The sequence below is a fragment of the Bos mutus genome, chromosome 28 (assembly GCF_027580195.1).
Source record: "Bos mutus isolate GX-2022 chromosome 28, NWIPB_WYAK_1.1, whole genome shotgun sequence".
Taxonomy (NCBI): domain Eukaryota; kingdom Metazoa; phylum Chordata; class Mammalia; order Artiodactyla; family Bovidae; genus Bos; species Bos mutus.
The window spans coordinates 18171590-18196395 of NC_091644.1; the positions used below are offsets into that span (position 1 = coordinate 18171590).

General features: G+C 51.0%; 1 protein-coding gene across 6 annotated transcripts in view; it reads right to left on the reverse strand.

Moving 5' to 3' along the window:
- Positions 1-329: 329 nt before the first annotated feature.
- Positions 330-24806, reverse strand: part of SLC29A3 (solute carrier family 29 member 3) — a 54469-nt gene continuing 29992 nt past the window's right edge. For 2 of the 6 annotated variants that reach the window (XM_070364928.1, XM_070364929.1), the window contains 3 exons: positions 20550-20776; positions 15624-15786; positions 7760-11298 (listed from right to left, as the gene is read on the reverse strand). In XM_070364928.1, the coding sequence (XP_070221029.1) occupies positions 10647-11298; positions 15624-15786; positions 20550-20776 (1042 nt within the window). In that variant the 3' untranslated portion in view covers positions 7760-10646. Of the gene's footprint in view, positions 2047-2402; positions 5641-6016; positions 6197-7759; positions 11299-15623; positions 15787-20549; positions 20777-24806 lie in introns of those variants that run through there. The other 4 variants (XR_011463031.1, XR_011463030.1, XR_011463028.1 and 1 more) reach the window with 4 other exon arrangements.

The following is a 24806-nucleotide window of genomic DNA, read 5'->3' on the forward strand; positions in this document are numbered from 1 at the left end:
AGGGTACTCTGACCTGATCAGGATTTTAAGATATGCAAATTAATATCCCCATTTTGCAGGTAAGCACACTAAGGCTCGGAGAGGTTAGCGACTTGCTCAAAGTCCCCTGAATGTGAGGTCAGCACCCTGGCTCTCTATTTCAAGAATTGAGCTGGCTAGTCCTTACCCATCATGGCAGAGCCTGAGGTTCTGGAGCAGCAAAAAGCAAGGAGAGGGAAATTTCCTGATATCCTCACAACAGGCTTGCTCTAACAGGCTGGCACAATTTGGCAGATGATCCTCCACATCCCTCTTCACAGAACTGTGTGAGCAGAAGGCGAGCCAGGGACAACTTCTGAAAGGCAACTTTAATAAAGGAAGGCCAGATTTCTGCATTTGGAGCTCATAAGATGTTATTAGAAAACGCAGTCAGTTCAGTTTCTGTTTCAAAAAGGACTGCTGTTTGGTAATGGCTCATTTCCCTTTTTGAGTCTCAGCAAAGACTCAGCAAAATGAGAACCAGTATTAACACCACCTCAGCAGCTAATGAGCACCCGAGAACAGGCAGGAGGTGTGACCCCATCCCTGGCAGGAGGTGGTCAGCACCCCCACCCCACCACTCCCCAGGGTGCCCCAGAGGGAGTGAGACCACAGCTCCTTCCAGCCTGCCAACTGCAAGCGGTGGGCTGGGCCCTCAGGCCCTACCTATTCTCACTCCCTCCTTCTTCTTGAATATTGATGCAGAAGGGAGCAGGGGGGAAAGATGCAGCCATGAGTAAAGACACGGGGTGCCAACCTTGGGGTTTGGTGAAGATGAAAGTGTTAAGTCACTCAGTCGTGTCCAACTCTTTGCGACCCCATGGATGGTAGCTCACCAGGTTCCTCTGACCGTGGAATTCTCCAGGCAAGAATATGGCAGTGGGTTGCCATTCCCTTCTCCACGGGATCTTCCCAAAACAGGAATCAAACCCCAGTCTCAAGCACTGCAGGTAGATTCTTTACCTTCTGAACCACAGATGAGCTTGGCACTTAAATGCAGTCTCTGCCCCAGATCTGTGATCGTTTTAAGGAACGATGTAGAGTGTCCACAGTGCTTCTTGAAAGATTTTTCAGCCCTGAGCCTTCACTTGACTGGAACTGGAGCAGATGGAGCCCTTGCCTTCTCTCTGTTCAGGGCACGTGTGAGCTCCTAACAGCCCCTCATCCGTCTCTGGTGGTCTAGCACCTTGCTTCTCCAAGTGGGACTCCCTGACCAGCAGCCTCAGCACCACTGGGAACTTGTTAAAAAATGCGCATGCTCATGTCCCACCCTAGACCTGAAAAATCAGAATCCCTGCGGGTAGGTACAGAGGTCTGCACTTGGTCAAGTGCTCCGGTGACTCTGATGCGAACTGCTGCTGTCATAATCGTTAGGAGCCGGAGTCCTGGAGTCAGACAGACCTGGCTTTGAATCACAGCTCTGCCACTTAGCAGCTATGTCTGAATCTTAGTTTGGGCCCCAATAAAATGGGGATAATACTACTTCCTTATAGTGTGATTGAATGGATTAAGATTATGTGTTAACATGCTTGGCTCATAATGCTTGATAAATGGTAGCTCTTCTATTTCTCTGGAAATCAGACCAGACAGGGGGACCTCAAGGAGGCCATTGTGAAGATGTTCACAGGTCGAGATGTCAGGCAAGCCCATTCGGGTATATAGCTTCTGACTCAGACCTAAAGCCACCTCCAGCCTCCTGTGTCCTGTGACTGAAACTGTTGGCAGATCTGGTTTATTCCCCAGCTTCTCTGAAGGGAACCCTCCCACCTCCGAGGGCATTGTCCTAACTTCCTCTCTGCAGGGATCTCAAGGGCTGGCCGGTGGGACTGCTGCGTCTGTAGGCAGAGGCTCTGTCCCTGAGTTACAGTCTCCACCATTCCCTCCTCATCAGAAGAGGTGAGGATCACCCCTGACTTGCCAACTTCACAGGGCGATGGGCAGAATTAACAGTTTTAACACAGATGAAGAGCTTTGTGTGGATTAATCTTCACAACAACCACCTGAGGATAGGTAGTCTGTCAACTCGACCTGTTTTACAGATAAGAAAGCAGAGAGGTTAAGAAACCTGCACCAAATCACTAATAAGATAGAGAGTCATGATTCAGAATCAGGCACCCTGGCTCCAGAGTCCCACCCTTCAGCACTGCGCCCATCTAGGGACACCATCTGTTAGGACAGGTCATTGTAGCCTGGTCCCAGGGCCTCTGAAGCCTTATGACACAGCCCCTTTGACAATCTGATGGAAGCTATGGCCCCTTGGTCCACAGGAAGCATCCCAACTTCTGACTATGATCTCAGGGTTCCATGAGCCTCTCATTCCATCCGGGGATCCCCAGTCGAGACCTGAGACCCAAGAGTCTTAGAAGGAAGTAAGAAGGACTTACAAGTTTAGGGGTGTCAGACATTATGCCCTCAGTGAACTCCAGGGAGCAGGACTGGGGCCAGAGCAGCAGAGATGGAGGCTGTCGGGTGAGGCTGCTGGGGAAGAGGTCCCATGTCTTCTGTCCAGAGTGAGCTGTGTGGGAGGCACCCTGGGACACATGGCTGTTTCCAGAAGAAGAGCAGGGCTGAGGTGCCTCAGTCTCCCTGGGGCTCTGGGACTCAGTCTGGAAGAATCTTCAGGGTGGCACAGGCCTGGTGCCAGCTGGTCTAGAGCACCCCAAGTACTGCCCTGCCAAGAGGCAGAGGGCAGCCTTGGTGACCACAGGTTCCCTCCCAACTCTGGGCGTGTGTTTAGTCAGGGACAGGCAGTGTGGTCATCCCAGAATGTTACACTTTACTCTGTTCCTTGCCTGGGAAGGTGGGCCCTGGAGCAGATACATGCAAGGCGTCGGACATGTAAGGTCCACACAGGGACACTCCTGCCTCTGTCACATCTCTGTAAACCTTGCCTTTGACTTGGTGAGCTTGTGCTTCAAGTTCCTGTAAAGACTGTAGCCTTGGCCACTGAAGATCCGTGATCTCCACACCAAAGGGCAGACTGGGTGGCCGCTGTCACTCACACTGGACAGGTTACTCCAGCCTCCTGGAGCCTCATCCCACTTACCGAGCATGTGGCCTGGGGCTCCTCAGACCTGCAAACCATTTAAATTGACAGCACCTCCTCAATCCTCTAGGGCTTCCCTGGTGGCTCAGATGGTAAAGAATCTGCCTGCAACATAGGAGACCTGGGTTCAAGCACCCCTTCAATTCTCTAGGGCTTCCCTGGTGGCTCAGATGGTAAAGAATCTGCCTGCAACATAGGAGACCTGGGTTCCATCCCTGGGTTGGGAAGATCCCTGGAGAAGGTAATGGCAACCCACTCCAGTATTCTTGCCTGGAGAATCCCATGGACAGAGGAGCCTGGTGGACTAGTCCACGGGGTTCCAAAGAGTTAGGACTGAGTGACTAACACACACACACAATCCTCTAAAAGAGCTGGATGGACAGGAGATAAGACAGGCTTTGGGGCCTTACAGCCCTGGTCTGTATTCCAATTCAGCCTCTTGCCCACTTAACCCCTCTGAGTGCCAGTTTCCCCCTCTGTGAAATGGGATGCGAGCCCTACCTGGCAGGGTTCTTGTACGGGCACAGCCTGGCCACCGCAGGCACTCATTCATCAGCCCCTCCTTTACTGTGATGCAGACCATACCCTTGCCAGGCTACAGCATCTGGGCCTGCTCCTTAGAATCGTGGTCTCCGACACCCACCACCCAGCAGAGAAACAGCTCACCCAATGAGTGCTCTTCCAAGGTTAGAGGCACCAAAACCCACTTGGGGATAACAAAGCAGAGTGTTGCTCCATGGGCCAGAAATGCCTTCCCAGCTGCCTCCACCGAAAGGTAGACTGGTGAAGCAGGTAGGTGAGGACAACAGGAAAGGAAAGCATCTGTACTTTCCAGACAGACCCAGTGGACACAGCTGGCATCTTTCTAGAACTCTGCACTTAACAGATTTAAGTGATACCCTCTCACTCCCATTCACAAACCCACCTGCATCCTAGAGCAGACCCCAGACTCCCAGCCCACCCTCATCTCTTTTCTCTTCCTTCCTCCCTTCCCTTCCTTTCTTCTTCTCTTTCCCTTTTTAAAAAATATCACTGGATGAGCAGCACCATAAAGCCATATTCCTGGGAAGCTCCTGCAAATAGACTCTGTTGGCACCAACTATGGGCAGCCCTTGGCACATGGGAGGGGCCAGGAAATGGGATGCAGGGCCATGCCCAGCATCCAGTGAGGAAAAGAAATGAGGGTAATGGGTTAGTGCTGATGGTTTAGCGTCAGGTAAACAGGAAAGGTCTGAAGACCTAACCTTCTGCTGCTGCTGCTGCTGCTAAGTCACGTCAGTTGTGTCCGACTCTGTGCGGCCCCATAGACGGCAGCCCACCAGGCTCCCCCGTCCCTGGGATTCTCCAGGCAAGAACACTGGAGTAGGGTGCCATTTCCTTCTCCAATGCATGAAAATGAAAAGTGAAAATAGTCGCTCAGTCGTGTCCGACGCTTAGCAACCCCATGGACTGCAGCCCACCAGGCTCCCCCGTCTCTGAGATTTTCCAGGCAAGCGTACTGGAGTCGGGTGCCAAGTGCCTTCTCCAGACACAACCTTCTAGGAGGAGGTAATTAGCACTGATTACACACCAGAGTCAACCCTAAATGTTCTGTATGCATTACCAGTTACCATTCGGCCTACACAACCACCAGACGCGAGGCCGGGACTACAATCGCCCCCAAGGTCAGTTGAGAGCACGGAGTCAGATGAACCTGCCAGTGGTCACACAGCTAGCAAGTGGTGAGGGCTCAGACCCAGACAGTTCTGGCTCCAGAGCACAGACCTGCGGAACCACTTTGGACAAAACCGAGTTTTTAAGGGCATCTGGGTACCTGGCCACATGTCCATGATGAAGGCAGGATAAGTGCTGGAGTGTCCATTTTTTCCAGCTGAGGTTTAGAAACAAAGTGAAGTGTCTTGGCCAGAAGTTCAAGTTGGGGGCAGAGCTTGGCCTGGGGTCGTTTGGTGCACCCGGCCCACCCCAGGTCACGCATGACCCAGGCAGGGGCCTGGGCATCAAAGACTGGGCATCAGAATTAGAGGTGCTGGTGCAGATAAGTGCTGAGCCTGGGGGCCAGACAAGGGGGGAATGAGCACTGGGTACAGGGTGCCCGCCGCAGGGAACGCATTGGGCATTACCACAGACTGTCCAGGAACCACTAAAAAATGCGCAGAAAACACATGCACCGAGGACCTGCCATATGCCAGGCACTTTGACTTACAATACAGGGGCATATTTAACCCTCCAACAGCCCTGAAAGGCTTCTCACTTTAGATATGAAAAGTATCTGCAAGACCGGGCCAAAGCAACCCAGCTAGCAGGTGGCAGAACCAGGATTCCAGCATCTGCTGGGCACCAGAAGCCTACGAGTCACCCCTCCATCCCGAGCTGCAGACCCTGGGTACCCTTTAACTTGAAGTTGAAGGCAGGAACTGTTCTCAGTGGAGTGCGAAGGGTCAGCTGGCTGGAGTCTCATGGGGCAGAGGGCACAGCCGTCTTCATTGCTCTCCTTTGAGGTCAAGTCCACAGCAGCCTGAAGTTGAGTTCATCCTCTGAGGCTGATGCTGCCTGTGTTCTTCCTGTGTGGCCAGATCCTGGGTGGGAGCGGAGGGTGTGAGTTGTGCCCTTTGGGTCGCCCTGCTTGTGTGGGCTGGGGAGTGGGCATGCCCGGGTGTGCGTGGAGGTTCACTGGCACAGCAGGTAGTCTCAACTCCTGGACTTGTCACCCCCCTTTACAGATGAGGAAACTGACTCGGTGGCTTCGTGACTCACACAGCCAGTGCCTGGGGGAGCTGGGCGCAAGCTTCCCGACCCCCAGCTGCCCTGTGTCCTACCACCCTGGGTCCAAAGATGGGTCCAGCAGCAGCCATGCTGGGGTGACCTCAGCAGCTGGGGCTGGTGTGGGGGAGGTGGGGGCGTGGGACCAGGAGGGCAGGGGCTGGGGATTGAAATGGACTGGACAGAGCAGACCTGGAAGCAGCCCAAGAGCCCATGCCCGGCACAGCTTGGTCAGAGTGGTGAGCCTGATGTGGCCTCAGGCCTGGATCCACAAGTCATCAGTCCAGCAGGGGTTCTGGTCAGCTGTACTAGTCAGATCAACTAGGCCAGGGTTCTGGGCAACAGAGCTACTCGGAACAACACTTCAGTAATCTAAGACAAAGAAACAGGGGCAACAGAACCAAGGAGAAAGTGGAGGTTCAACATGGAAGCATGAGGGCAGGCTGGGTGAGGACCTCTGAGTTTAGGAAGAACTGGGTTTCTTGTCTTGGGCACTTAGTAGCTGAGTGATCTTGGGTAAGTTACTTAACCTCTCTGAGCCTCACTGTCTTCATCTACAGATGGGGGAATAATGTAGGTAAAGCTTTGGCACAGGGAGCAATGAGCCAGAAGTCTGGGCAGCTGATAGAAAGGCTGACCAAGACCCTGGGTCTCCTTTGAGTTTCAAGGAGAGGTCTGTGACCAGATGGCTAGTCCCTGTCTCCACCGGCTAGTGGGCTGAAATTCCTAGTGGATCCTGCTGAGGTCAAAGCTGGATTGGAAACTGGGCTGACCCTGGCTGACAGGTGGAGGGCAGCAGTTGACTTGAGCCCCAGGCATGACCGGCACTGACCAAGTTGCCACCAAGGAAGTGATGCTGGTAAAGTAGAAACTACATACTTTCACTCAGAATGCAACATGGGATTAAGATGAGCATGGGCTTAATGGGCACATGAAAAGATGCTCAACATCACTAATAGAGAAATGAAAATGAAAACTACAATGCCTCACACCAGTCAGGATGGCCATCGTTACAAAGTCTACAAAGAATAAATGCTGGAGAGGATGTGGAGAAAGGAGAATGCGCCTACACTGCTGGTAGGAATGTAAGCTGGTGCAGCCACTGTGGAAAACAGTATAGAAGTTCCTCAGAAAACTAAAAATAGAATTACCATATGATCCAGCATCCCACTCCTGGGCATACACCCAGGCAAAACTATAAGCCGAAAAGAAACACACACCCTTATGCTCCCAGCAGCACTAGTCACAAGAGCCAAGATACAGAAACAACCTAAGCGTCCGCGTAAAGAGCATGTGGCATACATGTATGATGGAACACTACTCGGCCATAAAAAGAACGAAATAATGCCATTTGTAGCAACATGAATGCAACTCGAGATAATCACACAAAGTGAGGTAAGTCAGAAAGAGAAAGAGATAGTTATATGTGGATTAGTTATATGTGGAATCTAAAATGTGACACAAATGAGCCCATCTACGAAACAGAAACACAGACAGAGAACAGATCTGTGGTTGCCAAGGGGGAAGCAGTTGGGGAAGAACGGAGTGGGAAGTTGGGGTTAGCAGACCTAAGCTTTTGTAAGAATGCGTAAACAACAAAGTCCGACTGTGCAGTACAGAGAACTATATTCAATACCCTAGATAGTCGAGGGTATCAGGCTTCAAACCAAGCTCATGGGCCACAACTATCGAGCCTGTGCTCTGGAGCCCGGGAACCACAACTACTGAGCCTACGTGCCCCAATCACTGAAGCCCCCGCCCTAGAGCCCACGTTCCACAACAGAAGCCACTGCAGTGAGAAGCTTGGCACTACAGCTAGAGAGTAGCCCCCTGCTCACCGCAACTAGAGAAACCCTGCACAGCAACAGAGACCCAGCATGGCCAAAAATAAATAAATAATTAATTAAAAATATTCTATGATAAACCATAATGGAAAAGAATATTCTAAATATATGTACGTACACCCGAATCACTTTGCTGTACAGTAGCAGTTAACATAACATTGTAAAAGAACTGTGATACAGTTTTTTTTTTTTTAAAGATAAACATCTTTTATTTAAATTTAACCTCCAGTGGAATAAAACCTTCTTTCAACTGACTTTTGGCCTTCCCTCTTTTAGTTGGTGTTCTCTGTTAAAGCATTCCACAGTCTCAGAAGCTGAGGTCCTGAAGTGACCCCTCCATCCCAACTCATGTCACGTCCAAGCTAATTAGAAGGCCCCAAATCTCCTTGGCAGTACTGGGCTGAAGACAGCAGAATGAGGGTCTTTGTTATAAAATCTACCCCTGATTCAAGCCTTCTCATGGCCTCATGGGTGCAGGAACTGGTCACCCACTAGTTAAACAGTCAGTCGTTTGGCTGCCTTTGGCTTTCTGTTTTGAATGAAAGGAGGAAAATGACAATGTCTGGAAATACACAAGGGCATGCACTAAAAACTGCCACTTGGGATTGAATGAGAGAACTATTAGACAAAGGCAATGTCTCGGGGATCCCTCTCCACCTCTTTCACGGAAAAATCCTTCTCTTTAGCAAGTTTTGTTCACACCCAGAACATGTGAGCTAGTTCCACAAGCCTGCTAGGGTCACATGAGACTTGAGACCCAGAGCAGCCAAGCCCCACGAGCAGCTGTTAACAGTAACACGGGGACAAGAGTGCCTGAACTCCACGGTCTGCCCCTCTACTTGGAGATGTGTTTTTATTCTCCTTCCTCCCTCCCTGAGAAGAAATGATCCTTTGCAAAATGCCCACTAAAGTGAGCAACAAAGAAGAGTGGAAAAAAGCCTGAATACTCTTCCCACCAGCCGAGCAGCTGGCCCTTCCTCTAGCGGCGGAGCTGGCGCTGGCGCTGGCACTGAGAGTCCATCATCTCAGTTCCCGCAGCGCTACACCGACACGGCTGGCCACCCTCCTCCCCCTCTCACTTCACGCTAATTTCAAATCATCTTACTACCAGAGGAAAGCTACCCCTCTTCAACAGAGCATGAGAGACCCCCACTCCTCCTCTGTTAGCTCCAGGTAGTCCCCACCCCGGAGCTCAGAGACTGCAGTTTTACCTTCACACAGACATGCTGCCCATTTATAAGATACCTGAGGTTGAGATGAGCCACCTGCCAGACAGATGCCCCAAAGGATCAACAGCACCGAAGGCAGTGAAAAAAACCAAGGGGGAGATTTCAGCTTCCTGCAAGATGAGGGGAGATGGGATAATTTATTTTTTTAATTAAAAAAAATTTTTTTTTCAAGTGTCAGGTTTAAGAAAACCTTTCAAGGGTGTCCTTTTCAATCTCTGGTGAAAGAAAAGGAGGGTGCACTAGCCTGAGTCGGTGGGGAACATAATCTGCTGCCATTGGGTGGATTACTGGCTGCTTCCCGGTTTAATCAGCTGTCTGCAGGACATCTCAGATCTGGCACTCTTCAGAGCAGGGGCTCCTTGCTTTATGTCTCTCAGGGTTGCCACTTCTTGGGGGTAAGCTCTGTGTTTCCAGGATGATTCTTGAGAAAGAACTCCTGCTTGATCTAGTCCCTTTCTCTAATTCCCACGTCAGCCTGCTCCCCCAAGGAACAGCCTTGTGGGAGCCTTCAAGGAACCTGAAAAAATACAAATTATTACTCATGTCAGGGGAGCATGTGGGGGCCTCAGAACATGAGCATTGCCTTTGGAAACAACAGCTTCAAAACACACAAGTACTCAGAACAAGCCAGGACAAAGGAACATCTAATTCTGTTGACAAAGCTTCAGAGCTCTACGGATGCTCATAATAAACCACTTATGCAAGTGAAGGGGCCGGTGGCTCCCCCTGGACACCTGCCCCTCCATCCACGCTCTGTTCTCCGCCTGATTCTCGGCTGTAGAGGGATGGCAGGGAGGGGACACACATCCTGTGGGCTACAGCAGGCTGGACGTGCCCCTCTCCTCAGGCCTGGAAAAGACCACCTTACTACTTCTGGGATATAATGCACATAACCCCTTAGGGTTCCTATATCCACTCTTCAAATATTCTTAAATTACTCAATTTGAGTATGCTGTTTCCTGCCAAGACCCTAAAACAGCCATCAATAAGGCTTTCATTAAATACCCAGGTATTTACTAGGCCCCTGAACCAATGGCCTTGACATTCTGTAAACACGGACGTAACCCTGTCCTGACCCAGGCCACAGACCACTTGAAGGATCCCTGTTTGAAATCCAGGCCTGACATGCTTGGTCCCGTGTACACAGGGAGGCCCTCTGGAGCCCACGTCCAGGGAATGAAGGGCTCCTGGAAGGCCTGCCTTCCCAGGGTTGCGGTCTGGTTAGTGGAAAGTGGGGTTTGCACAGGCTCGGGTCCTGGGCCTGAGGACTGGCCATCCCAGGGGGACTTCCCCTGGGTAGGAGAGCTAAGGAGTCTCACATCTTGCCATCAGCTGGAAGGAGCAAGGCTGGGAGAAGGCAAAGTGACTGGAGACAGCCTTGGCACTCGCCCTCTAACAACTCAGAGCCAAATACTGGCAACACAGTTCCCAAGAGGGAATAATGACAGGCAGAATGCGCCCACTGGCAAGGAGTTTTCTGACTGTGTAACTGGTAACTGTGTCTTATTCAGGTGTCTTTGGTCCTGAAACGTCTCAGGACGTCTGTTGAAGTGTCTGGAATGTCTGCCTGGCCTGGGAATGGCACCGGTCCCAGATCCCTGGGAGCAACCAGGCCCGGGTGTGTGCTGGGCTCTGCAGAGACCAATTCCAGCCCTTCCTGCTCGCCACCTGGGCCCTTCTGGCACTTCCTGCCCATCTTGCTGAAGCTCCCAGGCGCCATGCAGCACTGAAGTCCGGTCATCGTCCTTCCTAGATGAGGTGCACAAGCAGGGCAGAGCAGGCGGAGCCAAGCACCAGGCCCAGGCCCATGTAAAAGGTCATCACCACCCCAGTGGCCTCGGCCAGCTCCCGGGGCACGATCTTGGGCCCGTAGATGAGAGCCAGAGTGCTGAGGTAGCCGTTGCTGAGCCCCAGCAGTGAGGTGAAAAGCACCGGGTACACGTCAGACTGGAAGAGCACCGTGTGCAGGTGGCCACGGGGCTGGTAGTTGCAGAACACGAAGAGGGGGACAAAGCAGGTCCGGAGGAGCGCGAGCCCGGGCAGCGCCTTGCTTCTGGGCCCGGGCACCTGGATCCAGGCCGTGACCTGCCGGCCACACAGGTCGGCAAAGTTGTACAGGAGGAAGGTGGTGAGGGGGACGAAGAACTTGGTGCTCCACGGCGAGCCCGAGCCCTTGCTGAGGGATTCAATGTTAGTGCAGATGGCGGGGAAGATGAGGCTGGTGATAAAGAAGAGATAGATGATGCAGAAGCCCAGGCCAGTGGTCTTCTTCAGGATGGGGCCAAGGGGTGGTGTCTGGGGGTCGCTGGATCCTGGGGCCACCGAAGTGGGACTGGGGGAGTCCTGGGGCAGCTGCTCTTCACCAGAAAACACGGTTGGCCAGACAGGTTTCATGTAGTACCTGCAGGGGAGAAGCTGGTGGTCAGAGGGCCTAGAAAGAAGGGTCACTTGGGATTTCCAGGGACAAGGTGGTCCAACGCGTAGAGCCCAAGCCCCAGGATGCCCTCAGATGACACATGTGCTGCGGGGTGGCTGGAGGGAGGCCTGCAGAGTCCCCAGGCTTCCTGCCCTGGTGCTGCCTGAAAGGCTGGGCTCCAGTCCGTTGTTCTGTGGTGCTGGTCATGTCATGAGTGGGGACAAAGGAAGCCAGTACTGACCCTTCACGATGAGCCTGGGCTCTAGTCTTCACTCACTCATTTTTGCTTGGTTATAGGGTGGGGAGAGGTGGAGCTGAAGTAGTATTTATTTTTCAAATATAAAATAGCTTAAAATCTTAAATTATAGAAGTCACACATGCTTGATGAAACGAACCCAAATAATACAGAGTGAAGTTTCTTAAGCAAAAGTGGGACTAAAGTTTTATGTATTGTAAAACTTTCTGCAATAGTATAAATGACATAATATAAATATATTATAAATTGCCTAAATAGATGCATAACTGTTACACATAAATGCATGCACACTCTTGCTAAAGGACAGTATCTTGTGGCCATCCCTTCACAAGGGACAGGTGCTTCTGCCTCCATGCCGTGTTGCCACTGAGTATTCACTGCGTGTATATACAGTCTAACTGCTCCCCTAATGCTGGACATGTAGGTTAGCTCTAGTTTTCTCTACCATAAACAATAGTACAATGAATATCCCTATACATAAATCTTTGTATAGAATTTCAGTAGAGCAGATTTCTAGAAGAATTGCTGGATCACAAGCAATTTTTAAAATTGCTTTAAAATCTTTAAAAATTTGATAGATATTGATAACCTGCTCTCTGGATAGGTAGAACCAATTTATCTCCGCTTTGTGCCACCTACCCATCCAAACTAGCGTAACCTAACCCTTCAATCTCCATGAGAGCACCCATTTCTTTAGAAAAAACTGACCACAGTTTATAATCATTGTGTTGGTTTACTGGTTTATCATCTGTCTCCTTGAAGTGAAGACAGTTCCCTGGGGCAAGAACATGTATGGCTGTTCCCAGCTAAATCTCCAGGCAGAGAATAACCCTTCAAAACAAAACTGTTGAGAGAACTGATAAGCCTATAAAAGTATATTTTCCCCCCTATTCTCAACACTGAACATGAACATTTTTTTCAATTTCTTCTACTCTGACCAGAGTAGAAAAGGCTAAGTTCTCTTTGCGTTGCTGTCCCTTTGCCCTGCTGCATTGCCTGAGTCACTCAACCTCTCTGGGCCTCAGGTGCCTAAAAACCAGGAGATACAAGCTGACTGTATTACCACGTGCTGTGCTGTGCTTAGTTGCTCATTTGTGTCCAACTCTTTGTGAGCCCAAGGACTGCAGGCGGCCAGGCTCTTCTGTCCATGGGGATTTTCCAGGCAAGAATACTGGAGTGGGTCGCCATGCCCTCCTCCAGGGGATCTTCCCAACCCAGGGATCGAACCCAGGTCTCCTGAATTGCAGGTGGATACTCTACTGTCTGAGTCACCAGGGAAGCCCCAATATGTATTAACATATCTCAAACAGAAGACTTGGGTGAGGCTGGGGAGAACAGAAGGTTGGTGATAGTTGGGTTCTGGTTTCAGCCCTACTTCCGCCTCCCTGTGTGACCTGAGGCCAAGTCTGTGACTGAGGTGTCTTGGGGCCTCAGTTTCCTCCTCTATAATATGGAGGGTTCTGTGGCTATAAGCTTCTGAGATCCCTGCCAGCCCTCCTATCCTAAGGGCTACATATTGTCAACAAGCAAGTCAGTGGGCGGGTTCCTCTCCAGAATCACTTTTCCATGTGATATTGAGCTGGGCACTTTGGCCTTGAACCCTGTCTTGTTTCCCAATCACTATTTAGGGAAAGGGCTATTCTTACTTCCCCTTCTACTCAGTGTCAAGTCCTTGCCTTGGTTGACTCTGAGGAAGCTCCCCACCAAGTTCCTCTGATTGAAGCTCTTCCCCATAAGTTCTTCCAGATCTAACTGCCCCCGAGGCGGTCAGCAGACTCCAACACTGTGTGAGGCTCAGTTCCTCCTGAGTGTGATGGGGCAGTGTGGCCCAGCCCCACTGGGTGCAGCAACCTGTAGCAACCTAGGACTCCTTTCAAGTAAAATTTAGTCTGAGCAGCCCTGGGGCACTGCTCTAAAGCTCCATCCTCAGATGAGTTTCTGTAACCCAAAAGTCTTGACAGAAGTGTTAATCAGCAAAGAAATAGAAGCTTCACGGCTGGCAGAGTCCTGGGTATGCTGTCTCATGTGCTCAGCTGGAAGGCATTTTGGCTTGCTTAAGTGACTCTGAAAACAAGGGTGACCACCTGTCCTGTTTTGCCCGAGACTGTCCTGGTTTTAGCACTGAAAGTCCCTGGTCATTAGGACCCCTTCAGTCCCAGGCAAACAAAGAAGGCTGGCCACCCCAGTGCAAACAGCACATGCGAGGTTCCCTGAAACAGGACACAGGAAATAGCAGAAGGAGAGGGGGAGCCTCCTGCCTTCTGTTCACTGACTCAAATAACTTAATCAGGACCAACAAGGTGCAAGGCAGTATTAATATATGGGGTGCTGGGGGACAGTAAGCCAGCCGGACCCCAGGAATCACAGGGATATCATCATGGAATACAACTGGGTAATTTTTTATGACAACCCTGAAGGGTCAGAGAGGGGAGGGGCAGACTTGTGGATTTGAAGTCACCTATGGTACATGGTGTCATCACTCCATCCCCTTTTATCCTGCGGCCACTGGGCCAGCTGAAGTTGTAACAATCCTCTAACTGGAGGGAGAAACCTGCCCCTGGCAGAGTCAGGGTTCTAATGAAGGCAGGTGAGTCTCACAGGGGCAGGAGGAATGAGTGGGGAGGAAGGACCTTGCAGTCACAAGCCAGGGATGCAGCATGAAGCAGTGGAAAGAATGCAGCCCAGAAATAGCTCCGGGCTCCAATCCCTGCCTACAGCTCACAAGGTGAGCCACCTGGGGATGTTGGTTGATTCTCTAAAGCCTCAGTTCTTCATTGGAAACATGGGAAAATATGAAAACTGTGCTAGGTGGTCATACAGCCTGAGTGAAGAAAATGAACTGCTTAGCTCAGTGCCCCGATACCAAATAGGTTCCTGTGGACCCGGCAGAGCCAAGACCTGTGTGCTCCCCAGCTCTGCTGGCTTGTGTGCCATGGGACCGCAGGCCAATCACCTGGCCTTCTCTGTCTCCATCTCATCACCTGTGAAATGGGGAAAATAACTCCTGCCATTCCTATATCAAATATGACAATCGATGTGAAAATGCACTGAAAATAATAAAAAGCAAGAAAAAGCCATGGGTTGTTTTTTTAAAGAGATGTAAGAAGCAAGAAAGAAAAAGGAGGAAGGAGAGAGAGAAAGCAAGAGAGACTAAGGCAAGAAAAGTGGTCTTGCAGAGCAGAGAGGGGCCTCAAGAGATAGGGACTCAAATCACAGTTTTGGAGTTGGGCTCAAATCCTGATTCTGCTGCCAAAGGGCTGCAGGACTCAGGCAAGTAATTTAACCTCTTTGAGCCTGGTTTTCTCATGTGAGAGTGGGAATGACTGCGGTAAGTCACAGCCCTACCTCAAGCAGGAGTAGATGTATGAGCTTCAAATGAGAGGCCCAAGCAGGCTGGGCTGAGTGCAGACAGGAACAACAGAAGGGCTGAGCCCAAGGAGCCACTGTTGGCCATCAGCCTTCCTCAGGCCCCACGTTCGCTGCCTGCCCTCTAACAGAAAACATGCAGACTCCAGCTGCTTGGGGTTGTGATGCAAAGCCAGCTTCTTACATCCAAGGGCCCAGCCAATGTACTGAGCAACTACTGTGAGCCTGGCTCAGCCTGAGGCATGGCATACAGCAATGAACAAAACCCACATGACTTCTGCCCTCAGAGGGATCACACGCCAATGGGGAGATGTGCAGTAAACCAGGAACCAAACACGAGCTCTACCTAGAGGAGAGAAGAGTGCAGGTAGACAGGATAAAGGTCGAAGGACGCCACACAGGATCATATGCTATCGCTTATTATGTGGAGTCTAAGAAAAGGCTACCAACGGACTTCCTACACAACTGAAATAGAGTTACATATGTAGAAAATAGCAGTTACTGAGGGGCAAGGTGAGGGGAGGGAGAAATTGAGAGACTGACAAGCACACACTACCATCTGTAAATAGATAACTAATAAAGACCTACTGTACAGCACAGGGAACTTGACTCAATACTCTGTAATGGCTTACAAGGAGACGAATCTAGAAGAAGCCGACTCACTGCCAGGAGCGCATGTGGGCCTCACCTGGCATAGTCCAGCCGCGGCAGCAGCAGGTAGAGCCCAATGCAGAGCGCCAGGAAGATGTCCGCCGTCAGGAAGAAGGCCAGGGTGCTGTCTGTCACGTCACTGGCCACCGCGAGGTCCACCAGCGAGGCCACGGCGCTGAGGGTGCCCCCCATGGCTCCTCCTGCGGAGAGCGCGGGACATCATGGGGAAGGTCAGGGCGGGCGCATCCTCCCTGCCTCTCAGGCCTGCCCGTTCTCTGCTCCGGCTTAACGTTCTCCCTGGTGAGAGAGATGCTTCAGTTCTCACAGGACCCTGAGGCCTTGGCTGACAAGGAGGGCCCTGCGGCCATGAGCTTTCTGACTCTAGGAGGTGTCCCTAGCCCAGCTCCTCTCCAATGGGCATGAAGAGGCTGCTGCCTGAGGAGGCAAATGGCCTCCAAGGTCTCACCTGCTTCCTGGTTTCAGCTCTGACCCTCGATCCTCCTTCCCTCTTTACGTCCTTCTGATGGGGTCAGAAACTTTAGATTCAGGGGTGGGACGTGTCAGAGAGCTCGGCTCCTGCCTTGGACCCAACCACCCATGAATCACCCTGGGGAAATAGCTCTGGCCTGTCCGAGCACAGGTTCCCCACTGCCCCTAGTGAGGATGGCCAACTGGGAGGCCTTAAGGGTTGGAAAACCAGCCAGGAGCCCACAGAGCTCACCCTGTGCCCTACAGTAGCTGTGTACCATACACTTATGAACACGCATGCACACTTACCCACATATACACTGTCACATACACACATACCCTATCACAAGCTATCTCACACACACTCACAGTCATACGCTCCCATACAGTCATACATGATGCTTCACACACTCGTGTGTGTGCAACTGCCCCACCACCTGGAACGTGCTGTGCTGCCAAGGGCTCTGACAGTGGCCCAGGTGACTGTGTGGCACCACCCCTTTCTGTGCTACGTCACATCCTAGCCCAGGGGACCCACGGGTCCAGGAGTCAAACAGGTGTACATCTGACACTTGACTCCACCACTTACTCGCTGTGACCTGGGGGCTCACATGGCTTCTTGGGACCAGAGTCTGCTCATCTGTAAAGTGAGAACAATGACACCCGCCTTGCAGAGCTGCTTTAAGGGCTGGATGAGATGATGTTTAGAAAGGGCCCAGCACAAAGCAGGCTTTCTACAAATGCCAGGCCCCTTCTTCGCCACAATCACACAGTCACTTCTGGGAGGCGGGGCAAGCATCTTGTTTCTCTGTTGAGCCATCACAGCCGTGGGTGGCCACGAGTCAGAGCTTATGCATGGTCATGTGTGAGCAGATCATTACTCCTCTGTTTATTTGCCAGGAAGGTGGGGCTCATACTTACCCTATCCCTCCCTTGAGACTATAGTGGGATGGAATCAGTGAACGGGAAAAAAACATTGAACAAATGGACATGTCCAACAGGGTTAACACAGTAAGGGCCTGTGAATACAGGATTGCCTGGCTGTGAGGATGGATTTGCTGGCCTTAGAGGACCACGACACTGATTCTCAAGGAGGCAAGCAGGCCACTGACTGCAAACAGCCACCTGGTCCAAGTGGACTCCAGCTGCGTTGTCATTACTTGGCGGGTCTGACCAGATACCACCTTTCTGCCCACTGCTGCGTGAGCGTGGTGGAAGAGTGATGGTCAGGCCCTCATCCACCATGATGACTGCCCACTGCCTCACCCACACCACAGCCCAGCACTCTGTGGCCCTGCAGGGAAGACCCCATGACCCTTTTCTCCCCAACCTTCTCTATGATCTCTGCTAGCCTGGGTGGGGCCAGAGGTTGGAACTTGAGGGAAGGGCAAAGAAATCAAAGTTAGCATAGTGATTAAGAGCATAGACTCTAAGAACATCTCAGTCTAGTCTTGGCTCTGCCACTTCTAGCTGTGTGACATTCAACAAATCACTTAAATCACTTAACCTCTCTATGCCTCCATTTTCTCATCTGTAAAATGGGAATGTTAAAACTCACCTCTTAGGAAAGTTACAAAGATTAAAAGGATCATTACATGTAAAGCAGGACAGTGTCTGGTGCTGAGAAATGCCATATAAATCCTCTCTGATCCCCAAATAGGTGTTTGGCTATTTCTGTCCTTCCTACATCAAAGCAGCAACAACAGGGTAAACCTTTTGCCAAGAGGGTGCCAACTTCTGAGAAGCTGTAATCCCCACCGGGGTGTTTTGTAAGAACCGGAGTTAAACTTGGTAAGACATTCCCCGGCTGCCCTGAGGAAGAGATTTTAACATCACTGCCTATTGATTTTCCTCTCTCTCTTCCCAACTTGTAGAGAATTTACAATATTATCATCAACAACAAACCAGGCCTCTGGGAGCTCATCCTTCTTGACTCCCCACTTTTATCTCATCAGTTATGGAAATACATGCAAATAAGGAGCTTAAAAAAACACCAGTACAAAACAAATGAATTGTTCCTCAGATGCCAACACACAGAGAATTCACAGATAAACTCCTCTGGATGGAAGACAACGGGGGCTGGAGAGGGGTGCTGGGGCCCCTGGGAGATCTGGACACCCCAAATCCTCCCGGGTGAAGGGCGTGCACTGGTGACTGCGCACAGTGACAAGGCTCAGGGCCCGGGGTAATGAACACCGAAGTGCGAGCGCCAGACCACTCCCCTTTTCCAAAAGTGGACTTCCTTCAAAATGCACAGGAGAGTCTCCTTCTCCGGAAGATCTGCAGGTGGTCAGATGAACCTGAAAGGCCTCTCGCCAACATACTGGTGTGTGTGGTCACTGGTTCCTGCAGAGATAGCCAGCAAGACTGTTATATTGAAAAATACATCCTCTAGCAGGATGGAGGGAGATGAGGGGACAAGAAACCGGGGTGACATAAGGGATTAAATCCAAAGTTCAATGGTCACTTCCCTCAGCCTAGGCAGGCCCTACTTGAAGCACTGCAAGGGGTGTATTGATTGTACTCAGGAAACTTAGCAATGGGTCCACTTTTACTTTATTTTAGGCCCGAGAGCATCTCTGAGGATACAGCCAGAAGCCCGGTCTTTTATCAAAAATGGCAAACACATCTGAGCTCACGTTTGATCTCTGATCTGTTGACGGTAAGTGTCTCCAGTGCTATGCTGAGAAGGATTTAGAAGTTTAGGAGAAAAGATATGGATCAATCAGTGATGTCTGGCCCTGGTGTGGGGATGGGGTGGAGTTATACACTTGTCGAGGTATTTGTCATCACATACTGCTCGGCATTATCAATTAATGGGCACAGAGAAGATTCTTTGCAAAATTCTTCTCAAATGTTCCCTGGTGGCTCAGACGGTAAAGTGTCTGTCTACAATGCGGGAGACCCAGGTTCAATCCCTGGTTTGGGAAGATCCCCTGGAGAAGGAAATGGCAATCCACTCCAGTACTATTGCCTGGAAAATCCCATGGACAGAGGAGCCTGGTAGGCTACAGTCCATGGGGTCGCAAAGAGTCGGACATGACTGAGCAACTTCACTTTCAATTTCACTTTCTCAAATGTTTACAGCACTCCCTTCACAAAAGACAGACATGCAGGGACACTGAACAGAGCAGCTGAGCCCCTAGTCTTGCTTTAAGGGACAGTGGTCTCCTGGAAAAGCACTGATGCTGACCCAGCTCCTTTTTACCTTGTCAAGACATTTGGGTGAGAGAACAGAACTGCTAAGCTCTAGGCAACAGGCTCAGGTTAGCATCAACATTCAGTTAAAGGAGTTGGTCCATCTGTGGGAGAGGGAGAGGGTGGGAAGATTTGGGACAATGGCATTAAAACATGTAGAATACCATGTATGAAACGAGATGCCAGTCCAGGTTCGATGCATGATACTGGATGCTTGGGGCTAGAGCACTGGGACGACCCAGAGGGATGGTATAGGGAGGGAGGAGGGAGGAGGGTTCAGGATGGGGAACACATGTATACCTGTGGCAGATTCATTTTGATATTTGGCAAAACTAATACAATTATGTAAAGTTTAAAAATAAAATAAAAAAAAAGGAGTTGGTCCAAATCACATCAGCACCCCCCAGAAAATGCTAAAGTTCAGGGAAACAGCAGAGTTTATTACTAGGCTATTAGCTCCCGGGAGGCTGAGTCTGGTTCATCCTTGAATCCTTGGTGCACAGTAAGCCTTCTACAAAATTAGAGAGGAAGAAAAGACAAATAGAAGGGAGGAAAGGAGAGAAAAACAGGGAAAGGATAAGGGAAAGGAAAAGAAACAAGAAGGAAAGAGGACACAAGGGAAAGGGGGAGAGGAGGGAAGGAAAGAAAGGAACGCTGTTCAGGAAACCCACCGGGCAGGCAGACTATATTTTCCAAAAGTAGCAGCAACTATGTCTCCCCTCACAACTGCCCTTCTACAGTATAACTTTCACACTCATCCACTGAGGTGTGTGGGTCTGTGCTTTCTCCCCCTGAATCCAGGTAGGCTTATGGTAATACTGGAAGTGCCCCTAAATGTCTTTATGGCTAAGTCATAAAAGGACACAGTGCTTCTGCCTGGGTCTCTTGGGATACTTGCACTTGCAATCCAGATGCCACGCCCTGGGGAAGCTCAAGTGGCCGTGGGTAGGTCCATGTGGAGAGGAACCCTGGCCCCAGCCCCAACCCCACCTGAGCTTCCAGCTAACAGCCAGCATCAACATGCTGGACGGGTGAGTGTGCCACCTTGAGAGTGGATCCTCCAACCCCAGGCAAGCTATCCTGGCTGCTGCCACATGGCTGCTGCCTGCCAAAGAAATGATTCTTATTGTTCTAAGTCACTGGGCTTGGGGGTGCTTTGTTCTGTAATAACAGACCATGGAAACACACCTAACACTCATTTCTTTTTCTGGAAGGGCTACCACATGCTCACCTCTGGCTCCTTCAAATGATCTCCAGGTAGACCAACCTGGTCAGCTGTCTGGACCCTAGTTCTCACCTGATATCAGAGCCTGGGAATTCCTCATGGGGAAGGAGCCAGTCATGCCAAAGACGCTGCTGTTGAAGATGGTGGAGGTGCCGCTAAGGATCGCCATGCAGATGATGGTGATGGTGAAGAAGCTGCGGGTCCAGGAGGAGGTGTCCACCTTCACCAGCACGGTCATCACTATGAAGATGGCCAGCATGACCGTCAGCGAGGCTAGCACGCGGACACGAATCGGAACCCTGAGGCAAGGATACCAGAAGTGGTTAGAGACTCCCCGCCCCCAGGCCTCCCAAGCCGGGTGGGGGTTAGTGACCATTGAGGAAGCAGGTGTGCTCAGTGGCTGAGACCATGCACTCTGCATCAGGAGGCCTGGGTCTGAATCCTGCCTTCCTGGCTCACAGGCTGTGTGGCCTTGGATAAGTGACTCTACCACACTGGATTCAGCCTCTGCGTCCGCAACACAGAAGGAAGATCAATCTATCTGAAGGCACGGTGAGGGTCTCCGGAGAGGAGTACATAGAGAAAGGAGGCAGGGTCAGCTCAGGGCACGTGCTCTTGGATGCTGCTTCTTTTCATCTTGCTGTGATGCTCAAGGACAGGAGATGAGAGCTCTCGAGGCAAGACCCCTACTCCTCCCACGGGCTTTGTCTAGTATTTAAACAGAACCGCCATTCACTGGCTTCCTTCCCCCCAAAACTTAGCAGCAGCAGAGGGAGGAGGCAGAAGGGAAGAAAATCATCGCTGTCATCATCACCACGGCACAGTGCTGCATTCGTGCCAGGTACTCTTCCAAGAGTTTTCTAAATGCTAATGTGTTGAATTCTTCCACCAGTTCTACAAAATAGGTATTCTTACCTATTCCACAGACACAGATAAGGAAACTGAGGTCAGAGAGGCTAAGCAACTTGCTCAAGGTCACTCAGCTGTGAACCCAGGAGGTCTGCTCCCATCGGCACTTTCAGAATGCCACTTTACTGCCTCCCTTGACATGAACGAACTATGCTGCTCCAGAACAGGTGGTGAGGACAGGAGGCGGCTCCTGTGATGGTCTCCGCTGTCGTGGGGAGCAGCTGAGGCCAAGCAAGAGCCAGCTCCCTCTAACTCTATTTCTGCATCTTAGCTGTACACTCCTCCCAGCCCCCAACCTGCCTAGACACCACCCTGCAGGGAGAAGCAGGGAAGCTGGGATCTCTGAGAAACTGCATTTTTATTCCAGGGAGAGAACATCATCTGAAGAGGCTGTTTAAATCATCAGATTACACTAAGCTTTAAACCAGATTGGATGTTTAGTTAATTTTCCCGCTAACCAATTGGGAGGGGTCTGAGCGAAAAGGCAGATTAGTTAAACACAAATTTCTTTTGGATAAAAATAAGACACGAAAGGTAGGAAAGATCTGTACATATGTAAATAGGTGTGAAATGATGAGCATAAAAAGCAAGAAAGGATTTTTTTCAAAGTGCTTTTGTGGCCCCAAGGCTAATCTGAGCTTCCTTCCAATCCTCGGCTGAAGGGAGACCAGGTGCCGCCTCCACTGGGTCAGGGGCAGAAGGAAGCCCGCGGAAGTGAAGGGAGAGTTCAAGGTTGTGGTGTGAGGAGCTGGGATGAGACCCAGGTCTGCTGAGCCCCAGCCCCTGGCTCTCTGCTGAGATGCATCCGCTCTGGTGTGTTCATTCCACAAACACACAGGCAAACCACAGTGTGTCCAACCCTGGGCTGGATGCCCGGGACACAGGGCAGATGAGGGACGGGCATTTTGTTCCAGGACAAAGTGTTCCATCAGCAGGGCCATGGGGCTTCCTGGGCACTTCTGAGAGGCACAAGACCCACCCTGGGCTTCTCACAGGCTTTTTGGAGGCGATCCCTAGGCTTGAGTGTAAGGTATGTCTTGGATGGGAGTGCACGTATCTTGTGAGACAGAGTGTGGCACATTCAGGGAATTGAAGTGAACTCTGGCTGCAGGTGACACTGGGAGCAGAGCACACCGAACAGATACAGGGACCCCTCCATGGAGGGCCTTGTCCCATGGATAAGTGCCAAGACTCGATCCTCCCCGTGGAGCAGAGAGCGGACGTGCAGGCTTTGTCTCCAGCATCCCTCCCACCAGAAGCACTCCTTCCATGCCAAGTCGTCCTGCAGAGGTGGCCGCTCATGGGGTCTCCACCAACCCAGCTACAAATGAGTGCACACAGGCCAGTCTGAGTGCACACAGACCAGTCTGGGGTGGTCAGTGTTCCATACTTCCAGCCACTGGACTGGGCTAGGTGTCAGCATGTGACCAAGGCAGGGCCAGTCAGTAAACCCCAGGATCCAAAGGTGGAGAGAAGTTGACTGTCTGCCAAGACTGTATTGGGGGCTGCTGGTCACTATCTGGCCAGCTACATGGAGAGAGGCCACATTTGAGATGAAGCCAAGCAGACACACACAGAGCCCAAGGTTGGTGGATGAGGACATTGGTACTCTCCTAGATCCAGCAATGGAGGCAGGCCTGACTTTAATTTTCCAGGGAAAGAATGAGAAAATCCTTTTTGTGTCTCTTCTGTTTGTCTCCAAGAGTACCAACTGGGCTTCCCTGGTGGCTCAGGGATAAAGAATTGGCCTGCCAACACAGGAGACATGGGTTCAATCCCTGGTTTGGGAAGATACCACATGCCACAGAGTAACTAAGCCCCTACACCACAACTATTGAGCCCCTGCTCTGCAACAAGAGAAGCCACCGCAATGAGAAGCCGGTGCACCACAATGACAGAACAGCCCCTCCTCATTGTACCTAGAGAAAAGCCTGAGCAGCAATGAAGATCCAGCATAGCCATAAATAAATAGATAAATCTTTAAAAAAAAAAAAAAAAGAGTGTCAAAAAACACAAAGAGGCACATGTAGCTGGGGAGCAACATGGTTGGAACTCCACCTCTGTCCTGTGGGTGCCCTACCCATCTGCCCTCTCCTCTCACCAGGAGGCAGGCTGCAAGTGACAGGTAATTCAGTTCAGTTCAGTTCAGTTGTGTCTGACTCTTTGCAACCCCATGGACTGCAACACGCCAGGCTTCCTTGTCCATCACTAACTCTCTGAGCTTGCTCAAACTCATGTCCATCAAGTTGATAATGCCATCCAACCATCTCATCCTCTGTCGTCCCCTTCTCCTCCTGCCTTCAATCTTTCCCAGCATCAGGGCCTTTTCCAATGAGCCAGTTCTTCACATCAGGTGGCCAGAGTACTAGAGTTTCAGCTTCAGCATCAGTCCTTCCAATGAATATTCAGGACTGATTTCCTTTAGAATGGACTGGTTTGATCTCCTTGCTGACCAAGGGACCCTCAAGAGTCTTCTCCAACACCACAGTTCAAAAGCATCAATTCTTTGGCGGCGATCAGCTTTCTTTATGGTCCAACTCTCACATCCATACATGACGACTGGAAAAACCATAGCTTTGACTAGATGGACCTTTGTTGGCAAAGTAATGTCTCTGCTTTTTAATATGCTGTCTAGGTTTTTAACACCTTCCACGAGCTGCCTTCACCAATGATGGGAAAGTGGGTGGATAAATCCGCTGCCCCCACTCCCCACCGCCTCGAGTGTGTGCTCCCCACTGGCTGTCAGCATTCTGGGGCAGGTCAAGCTCGGTCACCCACGGTTGGAGCTGGCTCGACAAGGAATCCTTTATTGGCTGCCACGCCTTCCTGGTCTCCCCCCTTCTCCTACCATGGTCTCCCGGATGAACTACCTACACTTGAATCCTTGTTCTAAGGTCTGTTTCTGAGAAACTCCGCGTTAAGACATATCTTCCTAGCATCTGCAGGGCCCTCCACTTGGGTGGGAGTTGGTGGGCAATCGGGTGAGCACCTGGACTCCAGGGGACCCAGAACGTCCATTTTAAATGCACGCCTGATACCCTGAAGACTAGGAGTCAGGCCTTACTCCTGATGTTCGGGGTGATGCTACACATGCGGCCCCTGTCACACGATGTCCCCCACCTTATCCCAGCAGCGGGAGCTTCCCTGCACACTCAAAGATAAGAGCCACAGGGGCACAGAGCCTGAGTCCAGAGACAGGAGCCCTGAAACTCTGCCACCAGTTCACAGTGTGACCCCAGGGAAACACTCAACCTCGCAGGGCCTTAGTCTCCTCATCCTGAAAAAGAAGAGGTGGGACAAGATAACATTCGTGTCTCTTCCAGTTTATGCTTCTAAATCTGAAAAAATTCAAGTGGAGAGAGAGACTGAGGGCAAAAGCCCAAAAGTTTAGCAGTTCCCTGGGGCAAGAAGCAGGCACAG